Raw genomic sequence first — 24,453 nt, forward strand, 5'->3', positions numbered from 1 at the left:
ATGGGAACAGCCTCAACAGGTCAGATCCAGGGCCCTGCTATCTTGTCCCTGGCAGAGACCATCAGTCAGCATTTAGCAAAAATAGTAAAGTATTTTTTCCTGATATGCGTACCTATTACATAGCTTTTTTGGATATTTTTCTACTGTCACTAGTGCTCACTAGCATCCCCCTTCTTTCTGTCCAGTTCTCAGAATATTCCAATTTTCCTGTTTGCAAAAAGAGTCACAAACCCTTGTAGGCAAGGAGGCAGCATCTCCGACTATTATTAAGCCGAATATGGTGTTATTCAAACACCACTTGTGACACACACACAGAGCAGTGCTTTAGGGTAAATTACGCTGAACTTAGCTATGTTTTTTTCATAGGCAGAATTAAGTTTTCCCTTGGTAATATGTAGACTCTGCTTTTATGTGAGAGGCCAAATAGCTGTCCCAGCAGCAATAGGACCAAATCCAGGGGAAAAGTCATGCAGCAGAGAACATGTGTTCCCAGAGCCTGACTCCACGGAGTGATAGACAGGGTGGCAATGGCACTCCAAATCTGTAAAGCAAAATAAAGTGATTTTTACTCTGGAAGGAAGGGAATTTTACCTGTGCAGCCAAATGATGGAGCCCTAGTTCTGGCAGACAGCTCCTCAATGTTGGCAAGACCTTGGCGAAAGGGAAAGAAGAGTAGGCATTCAGGGGACTTCAGTCTTGCCTTTGGAAAAACAGGTAGATTATCTGAACTGTAGGTTGAGTGTTCAAGGGCAGCTCTGGGAGGCTGATTTTTGCTTTGCTTTTTTGGTTTGAAAGCAAGAACAGTCCTGAAATGTTATAGCAGAAATGTGTGTGGAGGTCTTTGGGCACTAGGGAGAAGGTGGTTATAAAACTCATATAAAACTCATAAAAAAATTGACAGAGAAACATCATGGGAAGGCATTGCCAACCATTAGAAAGAAAACAGAGGCTGAGACAGATTTGCATGACATTTTTGCCGTGAGGTAGAAGCCAAAGATCAGCAGGACATGTTTGCTCTGGCTGTGGTTTGCACTCACATGCAACTGATCGGAAGGCACAGGGCTCGAAAGGCTGGCCCAGATGGTGGGGGATAGGGGATCTGGAGAGACACACCTTTTTCCCTTACAAAAAAGGGTTGGATATACTGAGGAAATTGAAAGGGGTGAAGCCCCAATTCCTCCCCATCCCCACGTGTGGTGTTGGGTCTCCCAACACACTTGTATCTGAAGTAATATGCATCTCCTTTGTGGGATGTGGCTGGTCCTGCTGGGGACACAGAGCTGATCCAGAAGTGCTTTTGTGAATTTCCTCTTGCTTTCAGCCTATATTCAGCTCTTTGGTGCTTCTGTTTGCTCTTGAAAGTAGATCAAATCTCATTTAATTATGTAGTGGTTAGAAAAGGGCAGGGTCCAAATGGTTGTTTCCAAATTACTTAATAAATAATACTGCTTTTAAAAATTAATATGCACTAAAGAACCTGGAGGTGTTCAGGGCAAACTTGCAAGAGTCTCATCCATTATACTATAGCAAAATAAGTTGCAAGAGGCTCAATGATGGAGACCTGCTGTTCTTGTGTGGTGACAGCAGACATCCCTCAGCTGCTTTCCTCCATCTCTTTCTCTATCTCTCACAGGCTATGTGCCAGAATTTTGGGGGCCTGCATGTAACTGGGCCTCTGAAGGACATGAATTTCTCTGTTCCAGAAGGAGGGGGAGTGCGCTTCATTTATCAGGTAATCAAGTGTCTCTTGGTATCCAGTCTGGTCAAAAAACACATAGTTTGCACACATTGACCTCATGGACAGCATTGTCATCCATGCTGGTGGGAAGAACAGTCCCCTGAGAGGATCTGAAATTAACTTTGACTTCCTCTATCTGGGAATTCAAGAGTCTACATGCAAAAAGCAGGAGACAACCCCTTCTCTCAAACACATTTTAAGAGGATATCCTCAGACCGGGATTAATAAAATCAGCATTCCTAGAGAATGGGTTTCCATGTAACGTGTCATCATTTTCCTTCAGCTCTGAGGTTTTCTTCCCAAAGCCATAACCACAGAAGGACAGATCCAGCTCCCAGGCAAATGGAGGATGTGTGTCATTTTTTTCCATTGCCGTGCTCAGACAAAGCCCTGTCCTAAACAGACATTTGCTTTGGAAAGAAAACACAGTTGGGATTTCCTGCAGCATTCAGGAAATAATGTGAAAACTCCTCTGTTGAGGATCAGAAAAGAGCAGATTCGTCTGAGCAGACTCTTGGAATATCATTCCCCCAGCCAAACACACTGTTGGCAATAGATTTTAAAAGACACAAATGCATGAAATTATTTTTATTATGGTGAAAATGCTGAAAAAGGATGATTTTCCCTCTGATTTTCCCCCATTATAGTTCACATCTGAGCCACCTGCTGTGAGTTTCAGAGCAACTGGTGAAAAAGATGGAATAATTGACATTGTTCCGTGGACAGGAATCCTGTATCTCAATGGGTCTCTGGACTGGGAAACCAAAACAGTGCACAAGCTGCAGGTAAAAACTCAATGAAAAATAGGAAGGGAGGGTTATTCATATCCACCCTTGTTTGGTAAACCTGAAATTAATGGAAAACTGTTCAACTTCCAAATTCTTTCTTTTGTCTGTATTTACAGACAGCTTTTTCACTTTTAATATTGAGCTTTGCTGAAAGATGCATGGGTTTATAGTTCTGAAAGACTTTGCACAGGAAAATGCTCCTTAGCACAGGAAGGGTATGCTGAGAAAACAAAAATTACCAACACCAATGCCAACACTAATCCTTTAGTTCTCTTAATATGAGGAGGACACTTGACTGGAAATTAAATCTGGCCCAATGAATGAGATTCGCTTGTTATTCCTGAAGACCATTAGGGTGAATTCCATGGCTAGAATGGGAAAATAAACTATTGTAATCTATTTATGAAGATTATAATCTATTTAGTGACAAATGGTGTAAACAAATGACATTTAGGTGCAGAGACACAGATTTAACCTCTTTTAGATAACAGCAGAATGCTTTTTGGCAGATGTCAGAGGCTATTAGAGGAAAGAGCATTGTGTGCTTGTCCTGTTATTATACTCTTTTCATAAAGATCTCATTGTAAACACTGTTGGAAGTGGGACAGCGGATAGGCAATCTTTTGGTCTCAGTATAGCCTTCTGACCTTATTCTGTGTCAAAAATGGTATTGTCTTTTTCTGAGGCACTAGCAACTGAGAAGAAGATGTCATGTTCTCATCTCTAAAGCACCCTTGGGTTGAATTAGAGAGAACAATTTTCTAGCTCCAGAAGTTATTAACCCTAAACATAGGAATCCTTTACAGACAATAAGAAGTGATGACAGAAATGAAAAATGATACTTGGTTAGGCATAAATAATCATGATTTGATATATTATGTGCAAGCAAAATAAAGTCTGACAGACATAATATATACTTGGTGCTTTAAAGTCAAAAAAGGCTGAAAAATAAGCCAAATTGGAACAAAAAATGTAATCAGAACAAGAATTAAGTTTTCTTTACAAACCCTTAGATCAGCTTGTTTTTCTAGTGTGGTATTTACAATAACACACTTGAGTCTGCTACATCATATTGGGTTTTCTCCTTGTTCTTCAGAAAGTATCTATTTCTATTTAAAGAAAAGCATCAATCTAAGCTGTGCAAGAATGCAAGTAGTCTGCTGAGACTGGAAGTGAGAAATTGCCGTCTGAAACGTGTCATCAGAAGCAGGAGTAGGTTGTTTTGTGTTGTTGGCATTATATACTGTGAGGAATTATTGTCAGTGAGCTACTGTGGTAAATTTGTCATTGCTGATGGAACCACCCAGTGATGGCTCTCACCAGGTTTGCATCACAGTAAGAATGAATTGGCATTTGACATCCTGATGTTCATTTATATATTTTAATTTATCTACATAAAAATATTTCTTTGCTGTTCCTTCTTTTCCCAAATCAAGGTGGAAAGTCTGGATGAAAAGGGAAACACAGTGAAAGGTCCATATGCTGTTACAATATATGTGGAGGATATCAATGACAACCCACCAGAATTTGACCAGACAAAGTACACTGGAATAGTCAGGCAGAACTCCCGTCCAGGTAATCATCATAATAATTAAATATTATAGTTAATATGAAGCTAGGTAGATTAGGTAAACAGGCAGATAAAGTGGGTGCTATACTGCAGCAAACTGAAAAAATATCAGTTTGCCTTCCCACGGGACTGTATAAAATAAGGATGCAAGCCTGTATAATGTAATGAAAGGGTAAAGACGTGACCATTGTATGGTGTAAAGGGATGAATGTAATCCGAAATATTTCACAGTACTTGTTGCTTTGCAAGTATCACTTAACAAGTGAATATTGCTGCCCTCTCCATTGCACTGAACCTCCCCCCACCTTATGCTAGAAGGAGTTTAAAGTTTAAAGGTTGCCAAAGACTATACAGAAAGACAATGTTAAGAATATGTAAGTCTTTGCACATCAGTGAAATAAAATGCCAGTGTAGGTACAGGGAATGTATTTACTGTGACTGATGCTTCTCAGAACATGGGCTGAACCTTAGTGTTTAGGAGAGAGTCTTGGATTAGAGACTGCAGTGATCCAGTCCAGAAATCAGTAAAGTATTGCAGAGCAGTTCAAGACCTAGATCTTGGAAATTAATTAAAGGACTCAACCAGTTGTTAACACTGTGACTATGGACTCAAGAAGAAACTTTTGCTAAAGAATACACATATAACATTCCATGGGGTCAGAAATCCAATTTGCAATATTTTATTGTGTTCCTCAACTTCATCCAAGTCAGAAAGATTTTAAATATTGTGTTGGTGATCAAAAGGCAAAAATTCACTTATGTTACCATGCATTTCCATATCTTTTTTCACTGAATGATTGTTCCGTGTCACAGCTGTAGAACATTTTTCTCAAGGTGCTTTGGGTTGAACTGATTTGTATAAGGACTACAAAGTGGCCTTAAAGATAGATACCAGTGAGCTACATTATGGGTGCAGGCACTCTTGCGTGGTAGATAGCTCTCTGATTTAGCTCTGCCACCTTCTTCATCAAATGATCTTCACACCTATTGTGGTCCTACCAAGTAGATGGAGGGGGAACCTGTGGGATGGTACACAGACAAGGTAACCTCCACACACAAGTATGGCTTATCATGAGAGATGCATTATGAAACAACAGCAGCTTCCCATAAGTTACCTTCCTGGCTTGAGAGGTCTGCTTGGATGGACTATGTGTTGAGGTTTCAGTCTCCTCTTACCACTGTTCCTTCTCTAATCTGAACAGGCAAACCCTTCATGTACATCCATGCCACTGACCGCGATGATCCTACAACTCCCCATGCACAGCTGATATACAGCATTCTCCATCATTTTCCCAACCCTTATAAAGAAATGCTTTTCCAGATTGATAGTGTAACTGGAGCAATTTCACCGAGTAAGATGGGTATGTAAAAAACTCTTGTTTGTCAAAAAGCAAGCATGAGTTCCTAGGTGTATATAGGAACCAAACAGCAACACAGCTCTGATGTTAAATTCTGAATAAACATAGTCAGTGACACATAACCCACAGATGCTCTGGTTTTGGGGAACTTTCTTTGTGTCCTGCCAAATTCAAGGGAAGTTAGCAGAAATGTAGATTGGGATCTAAAAGTACACTAAAAAGAGAGGTAGATCCTCTGACCCTCAGGACTACGCTGAGTCTTATCTTGGGATGAATTCTCTTCCTTGAAATCTAGAAGCCCAAAAGCAGTAAGAAGAACAATGCAGAGAAAAGTCAGCCAGCCACGTGATCCCAACTAAACTCCAATGATTTAAAAACCCCACCTCTTCTGCTGGGCTGAACAAGTGTCTAACTGGAGTGATGGCTGTTCAGTGATGCATCTGCACATGAGACCACAGCACAGAGGTCTCATATGCTTACATCCACATGATGCTGTGCTGCATCATTCAGAAAAGCCAGAGGAAATGACTTGCTGAGATTTGGCACAGAGGCCCATCTGAGGAGTGAGTGTGTAGCAGATGAAGCAGTATAATGCATATAGGAGTCAATAGGCAGATGAGCCTTCTCCCCAGCCTCTTATTCATTTCACTTGGCTCTTTTCTCTGTCTCTAGGCTCTTATTACTTAGATCCTCAAAAGCAGGACACCTTTACGCTTGTCGTCACCGTAAGGGACATGGCAGGGATGACAACGAACGCTTTCACCAGCAGTGCTGATGTGATCATCACTGTGAAGGAGAGCCTGTGGAAAGCCCCCCCCACCATCCGCATCCTGGAAAACTCAACCCAGGTCTATCCTGTAAACATCACCCAGGTAGGGCCCTTGACCACATTCCCTGCACCTCTCCTTGGTGCCAGAGGCATTTTCTCCCAGCTAACTGTGAAGGTGTCCCCACTGCATTCAACACCAGGGTCTTCTGGAGCACTTTGGCACCTCCCGGTTATTTTTTATATGGTATTCTTTGTAAATTATCTTTAATGCAGGTCTCATTAACTTATTAGTATGAAAGTTAATGGTTTAAAGGTGACTGAGGTATGGTCAATACAAACATTAGAGTGACTGGACCTTGCCCTTCAGTTTGGAGAGGCTGATAGCACCACCTGTGTGTGAGAATATCCCATAGATAGAGAAGACATTTGGAGAATATTGTTGCAGTGTAATGACTGGAACTAAAAAGGTGCTTTACAAGGATATTTCACACAACATAAAAGATAAAGCTCTTGAGACACCCCAAGGGAGCTCCCAGACAGACATGTGATAGTTGGGTGCCTCTGCAGAGGTGCTGCTTTTCCCTCCCAATGGGTTTCTGCAAGCACTTCCAGTCTTGCTTTAACACTACAAGCCCTCTGGGCTTTGGGAAAACCAAGAGATAACCTGTTGAAGGTTATTTTGAGGTTAGCTTCTTCCATCTGCACAAGAGACTGGCAGGGGACCAGCTCCATTGCAGCCCTGCTGCGGGCAGTCCCTCGCACTCAGGGGCATCTGCTGTGACCAGTTTTGTGTGACGCAGCACACCTGCTGTATCACAAATACCCATGAAGGGATGAAATGCCCTCCTTCATCATCCTGCATTCCCATGTTATTGTTCTTTTCACAGTGCAAATGCAAAATATTTTGCTGATAACCACAGACCAATAGCAATATATGCATTGCTAAATATTAACTAACAGGCCGGCAGCCTTTCAGAAATGATTGACTTTGAAAAATGCCTTGGCACTCACACCCCCAGTGCCATCATCTTTGGATGTATCAGGATTCTTCAGATCCTGTTTGCAAGTGTAACTGACTCTGTGCTATTCCCACTGGCCACAGTAACAGTCAGAGGAAGTCCAGAGTGAAAATAGGTGGGAGAAAAACTAACATACAATGGTGCTCCCATTCTGGGGTCATTTGGATATAAATTTCACGTGGTAGCCAATGACATGTTGATTCTGCCTAGGAGAAAATGAAATGCAATTGCTGTTATATAGTATACAACATAAAAAATAATACTGACTCCATTAATTTACCAATTTTATTACTGCATTTCATTTTAAATCTGAAGCACCTCACTAAAGTTCCTTCATCGCAGATTTTGATGCGTGTAAAGAGCATGCACACACATACTTTCAGATAGGTACTGAATATTTGTTTTGTTGTTTCACATCTCTGAATTACATAAACCAAAACAACAGACAGGAATAGACAGTGTAATGAGATGAAATAAATTAGTGTCAAGACATTCAAATACATATAATGCTTTCTTCTCATGTTTCACCATTTATCTCCACATCCCAAAACCCTGTCATAAAAAGATAAGCATCAAGGCCATCTGGACAGCTGGAGAAATTGAGGTAAAATGGCTTCACCACAACAATTCAGAGAACAGAGGTGGATTATCAGTTTGGTTTTCTGCAGCTCATCCCAAGAGCCTGCCAAACTATTAATTTTCTGGTTTATGAAGCTAACAAGAATGCAAGCTTTTCTGTTTGTGGTCCAGAAATGATCCCTGTTAAATCTCAGTCTACACTTCTGACTTCTTATCCTAACTTATTTTTGTGTTTTTAGGTGCACTCAAATGAGCCAGATGTAATTTATGACATTTTTGAAAAAGAAAAGCTGTCCAAGCTCCCATTTTCCATTGATCAGAACGGGGTTATTTATGTGACTGATCCATTGGACAGGGAAGAAAAAGATACTGTAAGTAAACACATAAAACCTCACTGATGGGAAGAGGCCATAGCAGGAAGCTGATTATTGGTGTAGGATTAGATATGAGAAAGCTCACTAGAAAGGACAGAGGGGAAAAGAAGAAATAAAAGCTTTGTTTCTTGTAATTTCTGTTTGGGAATGACTTGTTAGATATGAAAACACATTCATCTACTACACTGTAGATGCCCTTCAGTTTGGTACCCTACAACATTTCTCCAAGGGTCCATCAGCAGCTATCTCTGCCCACAGCATATGTACAATATACAACATGGACCAACCATGGCAGGATTGAAGGTGCATGAGCAATATGTGGACAGTGGCATTTGTGGAAAGCAGGAAATTTGGATGTTTCAGATCTACTCCAGATGCCAGGGGCCACAGGCATCTCTCCACAGCACAAAGAGTTGCAGTTGCAACTGTAAATTTACCCTGAAGTTCCCCATCTGGGGGTCTTTTGGACAGAAAACCCTCTGTCCACTCTTGTTCTTGGAGGAAAATTGGGCACAGAATTGGCCAGAGTTCATATATGCTGGAGAAATCCTACCTCTGTATGTGACAGATGAATTTGTAAAGTGGCAAAAATTAGAAATTCTTGATTTTCTTGAATTTTTGTGAGAGCAAGTTCACAGTTCAGTGAAGTATTTAGGACTTTTAAATTCCTTCGAGAACTCAGACCTCAGGTACTAAGGGGTGATGGAAGAGTTCTAAATTAAACAATGAAAATACTGAACAAACATATGAGATGTTATTTGATCTTCATGGAACATTCTGTAGTTACATATTTCAATGCAAAATATTGTCACAGTGGACATTCAATACATCTAAACTCAATATTCTTATTGCAGTATTCTTTCTTTGTGGTCACAAAAGACAACATGGGAGAACTGGTGGACAAGCCTTTGCACATTCATGTTATTGTGCAAGACATTAACGACAATCCTCCTGTGTGCCAGCAGGCCCTCACTGTAATTGAAGTGCAAGAAAATGAAGGTGCAGGTAAGAAAGCAACTTCTAGTCATTCATACACAACATTCTAACCCTGTTACTGTTTCCAGCTGGGTGCAAATAAAGCTAAAAATTCTGATTCCAAGGAGTAAGAGGTAGCCCTCCTATAGAAATGTTTTCCCGTACAAATAGCCCTGTTGTGTTCACTTCAATAATTCATGTGGAAAGGATTTCAGTAACCTGAGGAGAGACCCAAGACCCCTACTTAAAAGATGCTGTTCCATGCAAAATATAAAATTGCATTTTTTCACAACCACAGTTTTGGACAACTGCTTACAACATAAAAAGACACCTTTTATTACTAATGCAAGAAATACTGCTCTAAAAGTGGCATGAGCCTATTTTCCTTCATCCAGATGCCCATCCAGCATAATGACTTTGACTTCAATGGCCCATTACTGAAATCTGTTACTAAGTCTTCACATCAGTTATTTGGTTTCAAGGCTGTAGTGTATGTTGTTACAGTCACTTCGGATCAAAACACGTATCCTGGTCCTTTTGGACTACCCCAAGCCCAAAACAGATGGTTGAGATGCTAAAGGAAAAACTCCCAGAAGTCAAATGACTGTATCCACTGCAATGTTTTCCACACAGTTGTATTTTTATTGCCCTTCTACTCTTTGCATAGGTATCACTGTTGTCAGTGTGTACCTCTGTGGAGGAATAGAACCACTGCATTATCTGACTGACTTTGGTCTCTCATCTGCCACAGGAAGCAATATTGGCACCCTGTCTGCTACTGACATGGATGAGGAGAACACCCTTAACTCTCGTCTGCAGTTCAAAATCGAAAGTCAGGTTCCTGCTGTTCCTGCAAGTAATCTATTCTTTATTCAGCAAGACACTGGGATTTTGCAGTTAACTAGCCGTTCGTTGAACAAACGCATTGCATCCAATTATTCCCTGAAGGTGCTGGTGACAGATCCAGGTATGTAACTCTTGCTGTTTGTTATACATTGGAATAATTTTGTTCACTCTGGCATCCCCCATGCTCAGTGTCCAAGGGATGAGAGGAGACCTGGACAGGCAGCAGCAGTGAGAGCTGGCTTGCTTTGGCGTGGTAGTGCCTTGTTCTTGAGCTTCAGGGAGGTTAATCATGATTCATAATGCAAGTATGGAAGGAAACCAGCTCTAGGGCAAAGTGTGGATAAATTGGGAAGCTTGTTAACAAGTACTCCAGTAAGAGATTTCCTTCCACAGGGGAAAAAAATGAAGAGATCATGATTGTGGTTTTCCCCCAAAACCTTTCAAAAGGACTCGCTGAAAAAAATCAAGAAATTAAACACAGCTGCTTGGAGAGTCCAGATAATGTATTTTAAGAGAGTAAGAGCTGAGATTAATCTTCAAAAACAATCTTGTCCATTATGTAACTTCCCAGGAGTCCTTTGTGGTTCACTGAATGGAAATTGGGCTCCATACTAAAGCATAAAGCTTTGCGCTGGAGCCCTTATAGTCAGGCAAAACTTGTGGATGGAGAAACTGGCATGTAAAGAAAGCAGTGTTACATGTCTGTAAATGAAATAACATCACTTAGGCAGATGATATGAAAACCTTACAGAGGGAGAAGATGGTGATTTGTTTTCAATGCTTATTTGAACTCCATCTAAACAGTTTTGTTTAGAATATTACTTAACTTTCATCTCCTGAAATATGTCCATAAAACACTAAAATCCAGCTACATATGACTAGCACATGACCAGACAGAATATGCTTTTAAAATCACAAACCCCTGTTGCTATGTGTGCCCCTGCTCAGGTAGTGCTTAGATTTACATAGATCTGAAGTTTAAGTCTGGCTGTAATGAAAATGATGGCCCACCAAGAGGGCAAGATAACATAACATCCTGGGGCTTAGTTTTTGACATGCAAAAGTGATATTGAGAAAACAATTCACAGCTATCATCATCCTGATAAATGGATATGGTTAAAAAAGCATAAAGGAAATTAAATGAAAGAGGATGGGACAGTGCTGAAGAATTTTGGAAGGTGAATAGTAAGATAGAGAGTGAGGTTGTGACTGGCTAAGAGATATTGGAGATCAAGTGCTTCTTACAACAGTAAGACTGCTTGGATTGGGCAATTTGGCAGCGCTCACTTTTGCTCACAGCAAACCCTTCTGAAGGAAAGCTATTTTGGGCAGAAGAGTTGCTGTGACATTATTTGTTCTCTTTCCATGCAGTATTCCAAACAATCTGTGACGTGCAAATACATGTCATCGACATCAATGATCAGATTCCCATCTTTGAAAAATCAGATGTGAGTATTTTTAACACCATTTTTGATGTCCCAATAACTTTTGACAAATGTTTGAGCATACATTCAATGTCTGTAATATGCCAGTGGGAAACTAACTATTTACAAGTACTAGAGCAATCCACTAGTGAAAATAAAGGCAAGGTATTCTGCAAAGCCTGCATGTAAGCTGTATCTAGACAGTGAACAGTGGAACTGACTCATAGTTAATTCCGAAATATATGGTAATTTTCTCAATGGAAAACTATGTGTACAGAAATAAATAATTCTATTAAAACTGTTTATTCCAGAAATGCAAGTTCTGGAGGGAAAGCGTGAAGAAAAGGCATTAAAATTAATTAAAATATTTACATGGAAAAAACATAATATCTCCTAAATTCCCTTCCAAACACAATATTAATGTATCCAGAAAAAACAGAAGGTGAATGGCAATCAAAGGACCTATTTGCTTTAACCAGAAACACTGGTCCAGTGATCCATGTCCAAACACATACCTACTGGCCCTTGGCTCCCGAATGGGTGTCAGGTTCTTGCCTCTTCCTCTGGTGAAGGTGCTGGCATCTGGCAGAGAGACCTGCAGAGCTTTTGTGACTTCTGCCTGCTGGCTCGAGCCTCCCTGCAGACACTGCAGTGGCTGGAGTGTCTACATTTAAGTGTCTAATCTCCCACTGTACTTGTAGGCGACGTATGCGGTAGGCTCAGGAGAGCTGTCTGGCCCATCAGGTGTAGATGTCCTCTTGGGGAAGCTGTGTGGGGTTTTGGGCTTTGCTGACTGCATTTCCCAGCTCTCTGTTGATGATAACGGGAGCTTAGACACATGCAGACGAGGTGCTTACATAGCAGGCTGTTTTCTTTCTCACCTCAAGGTCTCAGTCCAGGACCTGGTCTCAAGATGAGACCGCTGGGTCAGGGCACAGATCAAACAGAGTAAATGGAGCTGGGCTGCTAATGTGGCAACGGCCTATGGTGCATGAAGCAATTAAATATTTAACAGTCAATGGCCAGGGTGCTCACTGTGTACAGAGGAGCTGTACTGTCCCTACTGCTGCGAGCATTGCATGAACGTGGAGTGGTTTCAACAGAGGAGGTAATGGTTTGGGACTGTTGTTATACTAGTAGCTTACCCACTGACAGAGATCCCATCACCTTTGACAAACATATGGGTTAAAATGGGGCTGTTTCAACTTTGCAGAGGCTCTAGTGCCCATCTTGCAGCTCTGGGTTCCCCTGGACAGCGAGGTAACTCACCTGTACTGCTGCAAGGCACTTCACTGATGCTTTTGTACATCTATATCCTGTCTAGGTCTCTGCTGTGAAGTGCACCCACTGATCCCCTCCTTCACACAGCTCCTGCAGGTTAAAATACATCTGTGCTTATGGGTCACAAGCTTGTTGTAGTGTTCAAATTTTTATCTGCAGATGGTGCTTGGTGTGTCATGTTTCAATGATCTCTCTCTCCTCAGTATCACAATGTGACTGTTGCAGAAAGTCTGCCAGTAGGAACAGTGATACTAGAAATTCAAGCTACTGATGGAGATGAACCTGCCACAGGGAGTTCCTACATCATTTACCAAGTGAAGGAAGGAGATCCAAACAACACATTCATCATAGACACAGATTCTGAAACAAACCGAGGATTTGTCAGGATTAACAAGGTCAATAGATGGGTTTTTTCTTTTCCTTTATGTGTATATATATAAGCATATATATTTGTCATAAACAGTAACTGCCCTGGTGATGATTTGCAGGGGAGGGGGTGGTTGGCTGCTGGGGGGTGAGGACACCCTAATCATGGTGCAGAATGCAGGAGGCCCTACCCTCGGGCTCAGGCTCTGTGCCTGTGCAGTGCTCAGGCACACCTCTCCTCCTGCCTCTGCTGTCCCCTACCCACCCACCGCCACCAGCAGCTCACTCTGCTGGCTCTGCTGCTGGACCCTTCTCCAACAGAGCAGGCTCTGGCTGATGAAATAGGTCTTTATGCACCATAAATTTTAAAAATAGCATTATTTCAGTGATTTTGCAGCAACGTTTCTGGAAAAGAGAAAGCCAGCTAAACATTTCCACGGGCTGTGGCCATAGTGGTGGGCTGTCTCGGGGCAGATCCTCCTCCCTCCTGGTGTTCTGGGCTGTTGGTGGATTTTGCAATGGGAGGTGCAAGTGAGACCAGCGTATCTCAGTGTCAGGATGGAGAGGCAATTCCTGCTGAGGCAAACATTAGCCTCAGCAAAGCCAAGGTCCGTGCATTCTGCAGTGGCTGATACATTCCATATGTCGAATGCTGCAGACAGGAATATAAGGAAGAGTTTCTGATACATCCTCAAATTTCAATAGCGAAAGTGCTCTCCCTCTGAAACTAGCCTTCTTGAAGGCACTTGAACTACGGGTCCAGAAAATCTGTCACTCATTTTCCAAGGGGTGACATGTTCTTTGCATCCGGGTCATCTGCTGCCAGACTGGCCAAGGACAGGCAGACGCAGCATTTAGTGGACCATCTTCAGGTTCAACCTCAGAGTAATTTCTTTTCCCAAGGAGGAAATTGTGAGAAACTCCACGGTATAACAACCCTTGCATGACTTTTGACACCCAGAGGTCACCCGAGGCCTTCTCATACAGAGCTATAAATACTATTGCTGTAAACAGGATATAGTTATTAAACTTAGTCAGGCAGGTGGCAACATTATTTGAAAATGTAGTTGTTGAGGAGGCCTCCAAATAAACATATGTTTTAATTTAAATTGACTGTTCCCAGTGTCACTTTACTCCTGACAGTTCTCCCTTATTACGTCTGTATCTGAGATGCAATCTCCTCGTTGAGAAGAGGGGGACTTTGTTGCTTTCCATGGGAACTCCCTGCAGAAGTGGGGCCATTGCTTAAAGAACCTCTTTTTTCTAATTTATTCAGGCTCTTGATTTTGAAGTAGCTCCAGTGTACAACCTGGTGATCAACGCCACAAACCCTGAACCGTTGGTGCAAGGTGTGCAGTACAACTCCAGCTGCCTTACCTTGTTTAAAGTTTTCGTAACAAATGTGGATGAGCCACCTGTTTTCCACAAGACAGTTTACAATGGAGAAGTGACTGAAGACATTCCACTCAATACCCTGGTCATGACGGTGGAGGCCTATGATCCTGAGGGGGATACTGTACGGTAAAAAAGAGTGACCATGAATTATTTATTGAATTTAGGATTTAGAAAATTGTTTTAAAAGAGATACAAGGAAAACATGCCCAATATCTGGCATGAAGGAAGATACTTTTTTACACAAGTCTTACCTCCTAGTAGAAAGTGAAGGTGATGGTGGAGTGGTGGCTGGTGATTCACCTGCAGCAGACTGCTGGGCAGTGCTTTTCTAACCAGATTTCTCTCTGCTGTGACAAGCATCAGCTAGTGGGGCCCTTGACCCAGGGAACTAAAAGGGGAGGAGGCCAATATATTGTCTCCAGGAAAAAGGCAGAGCTGGTCTGAGAATAGCAGGGTTTCCATATCCATAATGCTTTAACAAATGAAAGAGACATGTACTGCGTACCCCTGGGAACCAGTAGGACAGTAGCTGCCTTTCATGTCATACAGGAAACCACACAGGGCTTTTTCTTCACCAAAACACACAACCTGTAGTGAAGCTCAAGTCTATAACTGACAATTAATTCATTTTCTTTTCCAACTGCAAATACAATATGTCTGTTTCCACTGTGGGTACAGAGCTCTGTGCAAGACAACTCCTATGCTTGTGAGTGGGATGCAAAACCTTAAACTGGCTCATCTGGTGGCCCAGTGCCATGTTCTGTGATCAAGTCACTTTGAGTTCTCTGCCAGATCACGGATCTATGCACAGCACTGTGTTGCACGGTGTAAATGTACCTTCCACAGTAGAGACAGATAGAAAAATTATTCGAGTCTCTTACTGTACAATTCCCAGCTGGGATGCTGAACAGATCAACCCAAAACAAACAATCCTCAAAATTTAGCTAAAATTCAGCAAAACACCAAGTAGTTAATGGAGTTGAAGAATATCACTGTTAGGCCTCCCATGGATTTTTATTCCCAGAGGTTTCTCATCTGGCTTTCTACTTTCCCCTAACTTTTGGGAACTTAGTATGCTTGGCCTTCCGTCAAACTGGTTTGAAAGTGAGCCACATAGTCCAGAAGCTCTGGGGAATGATAACAGAGACAGATGACAGGAATTCATATATACATAAACCACATTTTTGCTAAAAAATAGGTTAAAGGACATAAAATAAAAAGTATAAATAGTGTAAGATGTACAAGCATGTCAGCATGCTAGTTTTGATGCAAGGGGTACTGAAAGAACCAAAGCACTGAATAAGAAGGTCAGGTCTCATCTACTTAAAGTAAAAATGCCTGTGTTTTAACTGGGTCATATGTTCATGGTTAAATTTGTATAAGTAAATACACAGAGACCCTGGGTTTTGTTAAACAATAATATAATGGCAATTATGTTGTGATGTTTAAAGTACCCTCTGTTCCACCGCTGCCCTGATGTCAATTACAGGCTGCTCCAGACTGGCAGCAGATAACCGTTGTACTCCATCTTGCAGTTTCAACCCCTTGCTAATCCAAAAAAGGGTGCATGGCTGCATTGCTCCCTCTGCCCCCCAGACTTTGGCTTGTGCCCCCATCAAAACGAAGTTGTAGGAGATGTGATGGGGAGAGAGAGACATGGGGTTGGGACAGAACACTTTTGGATGAAAAGCTCACAAACACTCCAGGTTTCCTAGTTAGGAGGAAGATGGAGTTGCAGTACACAGGCTGGAGGAGTTGTGGTGTTCCCACAGTTCTGCTCTCACTTATTCTCAGTGATTTTGGCCTCCCTTCCTCTGTCTGTCTTTCCTGGTTGGATGCTTCCAAGAACCCTCTATTTGAGTACAACTGTAATCAAGCCACTTTCCTAAAATCGATGAAGAAACATTTTCTTTGTCAGCCATTTTTGTTGATTTGGAATAGTATATGTGATTTTTTTTTTTGCTTATTTATTTCCAAAGATACTCCTTAGAAGGTGATGTGAGGAAATGGCTGAGGATTGATTCAACCACAGGGAAAATATACACTGCTTCTACTTTAGATCGAGAACAAGAAGAAACGTACACAGTTGAGGTGGTTGCGTCAGAGCTAAGTAAGTGATGAAACAACTACATATACACACAGAGGAATCCCTTTTCCTTACTGCTTTATGAAGAATTATCACACTTCCCATTATTAAACCCATGAAAACTACAGGAACATGTGATGTATCTTTAGAAGTATAACTTTCTGAAAAAAAATCTTGATGTTGTAGATCATGAGGATTAAAATAGTTTTCATGAAGTTTGTTATCATATGCTGTTATATTTGCTTGAGCTTCATGGCATAGAGACAAGGTTAGAATTTCTTCAGTGTTTTCAGCATCAATGTTTTCTGACACTTTTTTCCTCTATAGCTATAAGGATTTTAGTCTTTCTTGTAGGTATGTTTATGCTTCTTGAAAACATACCACAAGAGTAACTTGCAAAATTGTAGAGAATTTAATTTTATTATGAATAAAACTAATACACTAGTTAGTCTGGAATATGTCAGGGCTCCTAGTTCCAGCCATTAGACTCTTTCAAATAGTGCAACTGGGGAGATTTCATTATGTGATTTACATTTAACAGGGGTTCAAAACTCTGGACTATATCTGATTGAATAAGGTATAAATCTAGATTTCCCTTATTAAACAGAGTTAAATAATAATGCTGGTTACTGTTTTGGGGGATATGCATAAAGATGCAGTTCCTGTATATCAGAAAAAAAAGGAGTGCTTCCTTGAGCACTGAGATGGAGTGGGGCTGTTCCTGCAGGAACTGGCTGGAGAAATGACAGGGCTCTGAAAGCTCCTCTTGGACCCCTTGTCTTGTCCCCAAGGCAGACTATTGACTTGCATTTCCTATATATAAAAGAGACACGGGAAACTTTAGGAGTTTCATGCTTGAAAGAGTGCTCCAATGAGCACTGGTCACCTTGGATGTGACCACTTGCCAGATACGATGGTCTGACTCCTTTCACTTGCTAGTGTTCTGTAGTTAACAAGAGTTGGGGGCAAATAAACCACATTTTTTAAAAGTAGTGGCAGCTACCATGAGTCCCTCAAGACATCCTGAGAACTTGCCTCTGCAACCTGCAGACAGAATACCACCTCCCACTGCCCTCCTAATGGTGTACCTATACAATAGCTGCAAATGCAACAGCCCAGCGTATAAGACCAAGATGTGTGTGTAACTTTACTTTCTGTTAAACTCTACAGATAATGCAGCTCAGAAATCCAAAACAACCTTGATACTACATTTACATGATGTGAATGACAACCCTCCACTGTTAGTTACGGATTATCCTCCCTTTTTCTGTTACCCGCTCAGTGGAGGAGAGAGAGTTTTCATTCAAGCTGATGATGCTGATGAACAGAGGTATTATTCAACATTTACTTTTTCTCTTGCGGATGATATGGATGCAAGAAATAATTGGGAAATCTCAAAAATCAATGGTAAGTTAATAAAGCTATTCTTATAATGATATGGGACTCTGAGTACTCTGGGAAATATAAAGGAATATTGAATTCCTTTTCATTCCTACTATTGTATATCCAGCACTCCATGTAGAAAAAAATAAGGTTCTTGAGAAGTTACATGCATTTTGGCATGTATTTATTTGAACATCTAAGCTATTAATTATTTTTTTCAGGAGTTGACATTTAGTACTTTACAAGCTAAAATTTCACTAGTACTTACAAGAAAAGAAACATGTAATAACAAAATGTACTGTTTGCTTAATTAATAAAAATTACTTCTGTCTATTTCTGACATTTCATGTGCAAAGGGAAATCTTGCCTCATAAACCAGCTGGAGGTCTTTGAAGGGGGTCAGTAAGCACATTGATAAATGCTTGGCCAATAGAGCCTGTCTGAATTCCTAAAACATGTTTGATGAAATATCCCACTAAAGATAGCTGGGTTGCCATGATGTGAAAGGGACAACTTTTGAAAGGATAAGTAATAATTTAAAATTCAAGAGTTGGTGTAAATGGTCAGGTATTGCAGTGAAGGGAATTAATGTGTGGGTTTCAAAAGAGTTTTTTGCTAGAACCTGTATAGTTCAATAAACATGGGTGTGCAATGAGAAGACAAGGTTTTCTCCTTATACAAAGTTATTTGAGTAGGAAGCAAATGTGAAGACTTGCAGAACAACCTTGCGAGACTGAGTTGGCTGAACAATAAAATGACAGATTCAAATGAACCCTGGACTCCCAGATTAACATTTGAAACCATGGTTGCTGAGCTGGCCATTATGAGTCAGGAATGATACCTGTGGGCAGTTCCATGAAAATGTGAGAACAAAATATCAGTAGTGTTCAGAAAAGCAGATCAAATATTGAGGATTACTAGGAAAGGACCAGAGAAGAAATGAGAGAACATAATTATGCCCCTGTATAAATCCATGATTTGTTCAAATTTTGAACTTGTCTCTCCAAATCCAAAAAGATGCAGTAGAACTGGAAATAGGTTCAGATAAGGCAACAAGGATAATCAGAGTTATGGAGTAGCCTGATATAAGAAAGTGTATGAAAGCAGCAAAGTAAGCTACTACTTTTTAGATTGGAAGAGAGTAGGGGAAAAAATACAAGAGGTCTATAAAATCATGAATGCTATGGCCAGGGTGGCCAGAGGTTCATTGCTTACCTTCTCTTCTGGTACACAAACCTGGGAGCCTCAAATGAAGCTCATGGGAGTTATTTCCAGTGCAGATAGAAAGAGGAAGTAGTTGACCGTGGAACTTGTTGCCAGTGTTGTGTATGTAGAAAGTTTCTACAAGTTCAAAGCAAGAAATTACATCTCGTTCAAGAAGTCCCTGAGCAGAAAATGGTTGAAGGCTGGGAGAGCATTAGGAGAAAATAAGATACATGCTGTTTTTTTTTATTGCAATCTCCACTTATTCTAGAGACAAGATACTGACATCGATAGACCTTTGATCTGATCCAAATGGTTGTTATACCTTACTTTTCCAAGTTCTAGAGTCTCACATGTGACAATGTAGGTGTGCTAGAAGGATGGTCTGTCCTACTAAGTTATCCTGGCAACAATTTAAAATGGTTATGGCTTCTATGATTATGGGGGGTTATTCTTGGTTTAGATGTGATGTTATCAGTTTAGCACTACCCAAGATCAGATTTGGCCTGCTGTTGAAATTAGGAAGGAAGTCCTCTGACCATATTATGCTGAAGGCCAGACTAGGCATTTAGATAGTCCCTTTTGACCTGGGAAGACATGGGAGAAGACAGGAGCTACCATCATGTGCAAAGCAGCCTTTAAAAAGAGCATTTGCAGCTAGTATGAATGTTGAGCTAAATTTCTTTCTTGTGCTGACATGAATGTCACATTTCCTAATTACAGCTACTCATGCTTACCTCTTTCCGAAACATACTAACTTTGAAGAGAAGGTGTATAAAGTTCCAGTAATAATTAATGACAATGGAGAGCCACCTTTGGAAAGAAAAGTGAATCTTGAAGGTATACTATGCACAGAATGATTAATTTCAAGACAACAGTTACATTTATGAATAATCAAACTGGAATACTAAACTTCTCATTAACGTCATGGCATTTTTTTTGTAGTAAACATCTGCAAGTGTTCAAGTGAAAAGTCATGTTTTATCGAAGTACAACGTGAGCACTCCTGGCCAAGCACTGGCCAGGCAATTGGAATTCTTATTGGGGTCCTGCTCATCATTGGTAGGTCACTTTTCCTTTGTTGATATGAAGTTAGGTCTCTGAGCTATGATGGTGCTGCTGCATTTCTGACACTGATTCACTTGCTGGGTGAAGAGATGTCATGAATGTTACAAAATGAGCAAAAGAGGGAAGGTCTCATGATTGTATATCATGATTGCTGCAAACTTACAAGTTTTTGGTCATAGGAATATCTTTCTTTGGCCTGTGCTTCTGCACCAACATACAATAGCACAGCAAGCAGCTGTAACAGAAGAAAATGCCACAGTTATATAATTCCATTGCTCCCTCTGGCTTTTCCCTGTCAGAGAAGGTATTGGAGCCTTGTCTTGGGCTTCCAGATTATTGAGAAAATAGTGAGGCATCCAGGGATGTCATGCTTATAATGTTTGTACCCGTAGTTTACAACTATGATTTTATTCACCTATTTCATCTTTGTAGGTTTCCATTCTTCATATGGAGAATTGTTTTGAGCTGTGGGAAACTGGCATTTACATGTATGAAGTACAGTTATATTGTTAAGTGGTAGTGAACAGCATTATGTTCTTACAGGAATGAGCTGATGTAACTTCAATGAATAGCTTAAGACTTTTTCCAAAACAAGACAAAATCTTTTTTTGGTAACAGAATAGAATAGAATAGAATAGAATAGAATAGAATAGAATAGAATAGAATAGAATAGAATAGAATAGAATAGAATAGAATAGAATAGAATAGAATAGAATAGAATAGAATAGAATAGAATAGAATATTTCAATTGGAAGGGACCTACAATGATCTATGATTGCATTAGTCTTTAAATGCATTATTCTTTAAATACTTTCAATAGTACCCAGTATGATCTTCTCCACAATTTTTCAAGGACCTGAGGTTAGACTAACAGGTCTGTAGCTCCCCAGGTTTTCCCTCATACCCTTTTTGTAGATTGGAATAACATTGGCTAGTTTCCAGTCAGCAGGGACCTCCCCAGACTCCCAAGACCTTTGGTAGATGATCAAGAGGAGTCCTGCCATAACATCCTCTAGCTGCTTCAGTATTCTCTTCCTCAATCTAAGTGCAAAAGTAGTGAGGATGACTGTTGATAGAATCCACTCCCCTCAGAAGTGAAAAGCAAGAATAGTTCAGTGCTCAGACCTGTATGATTTTTGAATGTGATCATCACAAGAGACAGACTGGGAAACAGAATCAACTGTAGGGGGCAGAGAAGTGAGTGTGAAAGACCCATGGAGAAAATCAAAGAAAAGGAATTAAATATTTTACAGACAAATTCAAAAGAGTTGGATTAAATTAGAGGAGAAAATGGAAAATACCCAAGAATTTATGTAAGCTACCCTTACTTCAATTCTAAAAGAAGAGAGAATGAGCCCCCCAGAACAAGTTCAGTACCTAAAAAGAATAAAACAAAGATCTGTATTGATTTTCTTTTGTAATACACAAAACCCTAAAGCAAGAGAAAGTGCCAATGCATATGTGATGCATATGTGTTTGTCTTTTGAAGATAAAAAGAGAGAAAAAAAATAAATTAAAATAACTTAAAATGGAAGAAACCATACTCCAACCATGCAATTGACAGAGAAACCCCTCAAACTGCATCTTTACTATCTCTGTTCAAGCTTCTTACATCACTTATTTCCACACAATGCCTTAATCTGATCCCTCACTTACTATAGTGCCACACTTAAATGAAAATTATGTTGGATAACTGACTAAAGATATTTTCATTACAAGAGAGCTGGTCAGCTTCAGTGAGCACAGTAGAAGTTGCTATTGTTTTATCACTTTAAAAAAAACACAGTGTATGTAGCTCATAAAGGACTTTAGAAAGAATTCCTGAAATGAATATGCAGGGTTTCTTCAGTAACAAGTTCTTTTCACTTAAAGGCAAAATCAGATGATAGCCTCTCAGGTGGATTTAACAGGGATCAGAGATGGGCAGGGAAAAAACAATGAGAAGTATCTAAATATTTTATGAAACCTGGAGAGATTATGAACATTGAGTTTGGTCTTGAAGCTCAGAAGATATGATCACAAAACCAGCCTTCTTTTGGGAGTTCATCTGAATGAAGAATGAATTATTGCATGAGCTAGGGACTGTCTCAGACCTCAGCACCTTTTGTTCCAAGAGCAAAGATCGTCTTAGTCTTACTTTCTTTAAAAGAAACACAGAGCATAGACACTGGAAAACAAAATGTAACAAAACAAAAAATATACCCCAAACCCTCAACCAATCTATTCTGATGGGAGAAACTCTTTCATTAAGGGAAATTGTCTCTCCTGGAAGATATTTCTCCCACTGAGAAGAGGGTGGAAGAATAAATATCATGTGGCAGATTCTAGGCATATTCCTTGATTAACTACTCAGATACCACAAATATGAATGTAAAATAAGAACAACTAAAGAACAGATATTCAGACCAATGAATGGAGCAAGGGGGGTAGCTGAGCACTCCTGTATACTTTAGTAAAGGAACAAAGATACGTTGAAACTGGTAGATAATCTAACACTGATAAACGGGAAATAAACTTACATACAGTGTAACAAGCTCATCACGATTTAAAAAAAATCAAACATATATATATATATATACACACATATATGCGTATTTGTATATATGCATATGAAGACATCTAGACACCTTAGGTTGGGTATGACAGGAGATGATGAAGTGTATAAGCACTTGTAATTCAGGCCAGAAGAAAATCTCAGTCATTCTCAGCCACAGGTGCACAAATCTCTGGGGCTCATCAGCTATTCCTTACAGATACCAAGTAGTTCCCAAAGAACCTGTCAGTAGTTTCATATTTGCTGTGACAGGATTTCCATTCCATTGGGAAACAAAACAAAACAAAACAAAATGCAAAAAACAGGGGCTACTGTTGAAGACAAACATAACAAATCACTGCTCAAAGGAACAGGAGCTAAAAAAGACACTTTGCCATCTGGTCAGATCCTAGAGGAGAAGTTCTCCTCTCGGGGGAAGTCTCCCGAACCCTGGGGCATCTGATCCTGCCCAACAGTGCCTCAGGTCCCTGAACAAGCTGTTGGTCCAATGTTGCATGGTCATTCCCCAAAGCCATTTGCTTCTGTTCAAGAGGTAAAGCAGTACGATGTTATAGTGTGGGCATTAGATCCCCTGCTGAAATACCTTTTCAGAAAGTTTTCTCTTCCCTTTACTGATGACTGCTCTCTGTTTTTCAGGTTTCATTATAGGTGGTGTGTTTTTTCACATGAAATACAAACAGAAAAATGAAAAGAAGAGCCATCCAAGAGATGTAAAGGATAAGTCTGAACTCAATAGACTGGCTTAATGACTGTTTCATCAAGAGACAAAAATGCCCTTCGAATTGGGAAGGAATGAGCTTTGTAGCTCCCAAATCCCAGAAGTGTACTATCACAAACTGAGGATACAAACATGCAAAAGCAGGCTCACAGGTTTTTGTCCTCACTTTTGTAGGTAATAATTTTCAGTCACAAAAAATATACATGTACACTTCAGCAGCAGCTATTAATGAGAATATCAGCTTTGACTGAAGTATTAACTCATGACACCAAATGCTGAGCTCCTGCAAGGATCAATATATGGGACCAGCCTTATTTGTTTGGCAGCTGAAGTAAATATGGATTTACCAAAGGACTTCATTTTATCTAACTGCACATCCTTGGCTTTTCCTGTCTCAGTAAGTTACTGAATATCACAACAGGGAATAAAGTCCTGTGCTACATTTGAAGATGTCCCATGAAGTTGCAGGAATCCCCCTGACTCTCAGCAAAGGAGCTCCCAGATTTACTGTAGTCTGTAATCTGCCCTGGGTCATGCCTGCTTACATTATGCTGGTGTATTTGCATTAGCAATATTCACTAGAAATGTGTTATTTTGGTTTTTTATTTTTGATGACCACAGAGTATAACCAGTTTGTGAAGCACTATGGCCTTTCATTACAGTTTCTAAGTTAAAAAATGCATGCCGAGTCAGGTGGAATTGTGTAATATGCTGTTTTATCATACTGCTGCAAATATTGGTCTTGCTCCCTACACTTTAGATGAGAATAAAAATGTTCTTTAAAGGTTTTAGTGTTTGTTTATTTTATTAAAAAAAAAAAAAAAAAAAAAAAGGGAAAGGGCACGAGACCAAACCATTGCTTCTTGGTTATATATTGTATTTAACCCTCACTTTTGCATAATACAGATTAAAAATTACTCTCAGGCCAGAGTGTTACATGCCTAATCAATTTAAGATGC

At 40.2% G+C, this 24,453-nt stretch overlaps 1 protein-coding gene across 1 annotated transcript; it reads left to right on the forward strand.

Annotated features, from left to right (window-relative positions):
* Positions 1-24,228, forward strand: CDH17 (cadherin 17). Its single transcript, XM_032987865.2, has 17 exons — positions 1-84; positions 1,634-1,732; positions 2,386-2,523; positions 3,963-4,101; positions 5,299-5,457; positions 6,127-6,326; positions 8,061-8,192; positions 9,050-9,200; positions 9,922-10,137; positions 11,388-11,464; positions 12,925-13,116; positions 14,364-14,608; positions 16,462-16,592; positions 17,739-17,975; positions 19,878-19,994; positions 20,100-20,216; positions 23,413-24,228. Exons 1-17 carry the CDS (start codon positions 1-3, stop codon positions 23,520-23,522), a joined length of 2,544 nt encoding a protein of 847 aa, XP_032843756.2. The 3' UTR covers positions 23,523-24,228.
* The last annotated feature ends 225 nt before the right edge of the window (positions 24,229-24,453 follow it).

This window comes from Tyto alba, unplaced genomic scaffold, assembly GCF_018691265.1.
Source record: "Tyto alba isolate M040663 unplaced genomic scaffold, T.alba_DEE_v4.0 Super-Scaffold_9, whole genome shotgun sequence".
Lineage (NCBI taxonomy): Eukaryota > Metazoa > Chordata > Aves > Strigiformes > Tytonidae > Tyto > Tyto alba.